Consider the following 3,740-nt stretch of genomic DNA (forward strand, 5'->3'; position numbering starts at 1 on the left):
CAGGCTCCTGAAGGTTGGTGTGGTGATGATGATGAGAATCGAAATGAAGTAGTTACGGTAGGAAGGGGCCTATGCGGTGGCTGAAGACAACAGTGAGGAGGAGAGGAAATTCTGCGCTGAAGATTTTGATGAGATCATCAGAAATCGAGCAACAACGATTGATACTGAGGGTGAGGATTTGTTATTGCTGATGGGAAGACTTCGTTCTAGATGCAGCGCAGTCGTCAGCGTGGAATGGTGTATCGAAGGCAACGTTTGGTACGTCGGAGGGAGTGGAAATGCCCAGTATGGACGACCCGGAGTTTTGGACTAAAATGGCAGAGGCTGGTGATGATGCTGGGATGAATAGTGCTGGGGTTATATGAATATCAACAGGTGGGATCGATCTTGGGCAGCAGTCGCTCGGCGAGGAGTGTGAGGAGGAAGGGGAGGCTGGAGGCTCTACTGTGGACACGCTGTGAGTTCGCGGATTGGGCATGCCTACTTGGGTAGTGTTCAACGCTCTGGTGGTCAGGCCTCGGCGTGGTAGGGGTGGGGGTATAGTGGACAGAGAGGAGTACAAACCGGAGAGCGATGGTGAGGAGGACAGTGATGATGATAAAAGGTCTGGGGGAAAAGGTGAGTCGGTTGAAGAGGAAATGTCTGGCGTTACTACTATTTGTTTTCCGTGGAGTTGAGTGCTTGCGGTGGTTTTAGTAGTAGTAGTATTAGCATTATACGTATGGCTATGTTGAGAGCACGTGTCATCTGCAGTGTCTTGATAGGTCGGCGAAAGAGGAAGGCCCGTGCGAAGGCTACGCCTAAGGTGAAGCCTGTTGCTGCTAAAGCGAAGCGGACACCGCCCTCGAGTGGTGGAAGGAGTCGGACTAAGAAGTCTACTACTACCACAAGTAGGAAGACGAAGAAGTCTGTCTCTGAATAGGTAGCATAGGCTTGAGTTCGCTCTGGTGTGGTATGGGGCTCTATTGATCATCCTGTTGGATTAGACGCCGACAAGAAGGGCACAGGGATGGGCCTACCGAAAGGGCAGCGGAGCATCGCAGACTTCTTTCTGGCTAAGCCTCGTGAAGGGCCTGGTCTCAGTGGTGGATGAAGGTGACTGCCACTGCTGAGTGATTCACCCAACGTATACACCAATATTCTGCATTGTCCTAATTTCGATATACTGCTGTAACGGCGATGATCTTGTCTCAATTACCCTTGCACTGTAGCGGTCGTCGGGTTAGTATGGAAAAGAGTGTATGGTGGTGTTGGAGTGAGATGGGATGCGAATTTCTCGGTTGCTATTACGTAGGAGTTGAACGAATGGTCACTATTTGGGCACAACTGTGACCGTTTTAGTTTGGTCAATTACCGCTCATTACTATCGAGTCGTCCGATAGATGAGTTCTGAAACTGGGAAACGCTTCTTAGTCAGAGATCGAAAACTTCCATGAATCTGGACGCACTCTGGAGGGATAAAAACCAACATTACGGTGTGTCATATTTGGAGGACCCTCGTCGCTTTTTTTTCCTGAGCTTCGAAATGGCGGATCAGTCGCAATAGCGAGATCCTGCAGAACAGATAGAAAAATTTTTGGCGACGTTACAAGGCTTTAGCTGGGATAGCTGTTGCTGGTTCTGAGAGACTCTGGGAATTTTGACTCGCGTGTGCATTGGAATCTTAGATGCCGCATCTACCGAATCGGTAGATGCCGAATCGGTAGTACCGATTCGATCGCAGAAAACGCGAAACTTCGAGGAACGAGTAGACCGAACTCATAGATGATGTTCATGATGCGATCATAGAGTGAATGACACCGTGAGTCTCACGGTTTACGGGCGCAACATCAGGGACGTTGCCCCGCCATTCGTCTTCGAGAGAGAATTCCAATGGGAGATATCGAGAGCAGGCAATGCGAGCAGGAGCGCAGATTGTGGATCAACGAAGAGTCCGGTCATGATGAAGGAAAGGCCAAACCTGTAGAAACTGCCGTGGTCAATACTGACAAGGCTGTTGGTCTCCGTTTGACTCTCCCCGTCTCCTGAGCTTCAGGAGTATGTTGGATGAGCCGCAGTGATTCTTGCTTGAGCCATTAGGTGACTTCTTGCAAGTGGACCATTAACGAGTGAGGATCGCTCTATAAGATGTTATCGCCCTGCTGGCCCAATGGATAAGGCGCCACCCTCCTAAGGTGGAGATTCCGGGTTCGATCCCCGGGTAGGGTATTTTATTTACGAACAGTTGGTTTTACCTCCTTCGAACATACCCGACCAATACTGGCAGAAACCCTGCAGCATTCGACGCGTTACTTGACGGATAGCGTATGGACCGATGCGATGGTCAAGTAAAGTGTACATCCTTGAAATCGCGCACTTGATTAGTAACTTACTAATAGTAAGAGCCTAGGAGGGCGTGAAATCCATGACTCAGAGGAATGGGAGAGGGTGGACGAGGTGGTCATTACTGAGGTGCAAGCAGCACGCTGCAGTTGACCATCTTGTCCACTAGGAGGAGGAGGTTCGCCTAGGTGGTGTGACACCACTGGTGTCCTCCAGTGCCTGGGGTCCAGTCGACACCTCTTTTGGGCGACCTCCGCATCCTACCTCCTATCCTCGTCCCGTTCCTCGGTCACGTGAGCTGCTTCCGTTAGCCTGAGTCGGCTCCACCTGTAGCTGTACGTTGTAGTTAGACGAGAGATTATCTGGTTCGTCATTTGTGAGTTTACTGAGCGAACCCAAAGCTCATAGCGATCAAGTCATCAGAAACAGGTAACAAGTAACATATAATAAGAACAGGTGTCTCAGTCTCGGCTGAAACCTTTCTTCTCCTACCAGTCGAACTTCACATCTATTGCAGATGTGCTTGCGTCCGCCATCTGCTCCCCTACGGGCACTTCAGTCTCTGTATCCTGTGCAGGATAACAAGTCGCCCCGCCGCCTCCGGTCGACGATCTGTCAGCTAGGCTGCTCGTCTGAGTACCGCTTAGAGGCGTAGTTTTCGGCGTGTTGTCGTTGACTGCCTGAACCACCGTTTGCAAGGACAGAACAGTGAGCTCCGGCGAAGATGGTTCCGATAGTGTGGTCTAAGAGGACCAGCTCGGCTTAGTATGAGTATGGCCTGACATGAGTTGAGCGAACTTGAGTTCCCTCAGGGTTCGCTGTGTGTGATCCCTCATGTACACCTTCTCTACGACCGACGTGTCCTTCCACCGCCCGTACTCGGCTATCACAGGCAAAGGCACCCCTGCATCAGCGAGTAGACCCGCCGTGGGTCACCCACGCCAGTCCTCCGCATACTATGAGAGGTTTTTCTGCCCACCTCGACGTCCGGGCTCACATTCTGGAAGACAGCACTCACCAAAAATTTTATGTCGGTTGACAGTTGGTTATATGTCGAGCCGAAGACCCTAGGACTGTGAATCACAGTCTGTGATGCCTCTGCGGTCCCTTCTGCACTAGCCGGTAAAGTTGGTGCATGGCGCAGAGTTCATCCGAACAGACGTCGTGATAACTGAGATCTTGCGAACAGCCGAGGACGACGAGTCGTCGTCGACGACGGTTCCGGTACCAGCTTGGTCGGTTAAACCGACTCGGTTTTGGACGACCGTACGTGTAGCGGCAGATAACGACCCTGGTGACCAATGTGAATGTCAGCAGGGGTGAGTGAAGCGACCTCCTTCAGCCGAAGAATGGCGAAAGTACCCGCTAAGGAGGCTATCCGTGTATCTTCCCTTCCGGAAGGCAGAACAAGCTTGAGT

At 51.4% G+C, this 3,740-nt stretch overlaps 3 protein-coding genes and 1 non-coding gene across 4 annotated transcripts in view; all 4 read left to right on the forward strand.

The window, feature by feature from the left end:
- Pmar_PMAR012375 (chromodomain helicase dna binding protein, putative) overlaps positions 1-1,093 on the forward strand; it is a gene marked incomplete at both ends in the record, with an annotated part of 7,431 nt that extends 6,338 nt beyond the window's left edge. Inside the window, 6 exons of the mRNA XM_002787556.1 lie at positions 1-13; positions 211-327; positions 376-457; positions 515-618; positions 765-890; positions 987-1,093. Coding sequence (XP_002787602.1) covers positions 1-13; positions 211-327; positions 376-457; positions 515-618; positions 765-890; positions 987-1,093 — 549 coding nt within the window. The remainder of the gene's footprint in view (positions 14-210; positions 328-375; positions 458-514; positions 619-764; positions 891-986) is intronic.
- A 779-nt stretch (positions 1,094-1,872) lies between these two features.
- Positions 1,873-2,028, forward strand: Pmar_PMAR012376 (hypothetical protein; the record flags this gene model as incomplete). Its single annotated transcript, XM_002787557.1, has 1 exon — positions 1,873-2,028. The coding sequence occupies one exon, from the start codon at positions 1,873-1,875 to the stop codon at positions 2,026-2,028; it is 156 nt and encodes a 51-aa protein (XP_002787603.1).
- A 107-nt stretch (positions 2,029-2,135) lies between these two features.
- Positions 2,136-2,208, forward strand: Pmar_PMAR012377. Its single transcript has one exon. It is a non-coding gene; the product is annotated as a tRNA-Arg (tRNA).
- Positions 2,209-3,671: 1,463 nt separating this feature from the next.
- Positions 3,672-3,740, forward strand: part of Pmar_PMAR012378 (hypothetical protein) — a gene marked incomplete at both ends in the record, with an annotated part of 282 nt that continues 213 nt past the window's right edge. Inside the window, one exon of the mRNA XM_002787558.1 lies at positions 3,672-3,740. This exon is cut by the window's right edge and continues 4 nt beyond it. Within this exon, the coding sequence (XP_002787604.1) occupies positions 3,672-3,740 (69 nt within the window).

Source organism: Perkinsus marinus, assembly GCF_000006405.1.
Source record: "Perkinsus marinus ATCC 50983 genomic scaffold scf_1104296929318, whole genome shotgun sequence".
Classification (NCBI taxonomy): Eukaryota; Perkinsozoa; order Perkinsida; family Perkinsidae; genus Perkinsus; species Perkinsus marinus.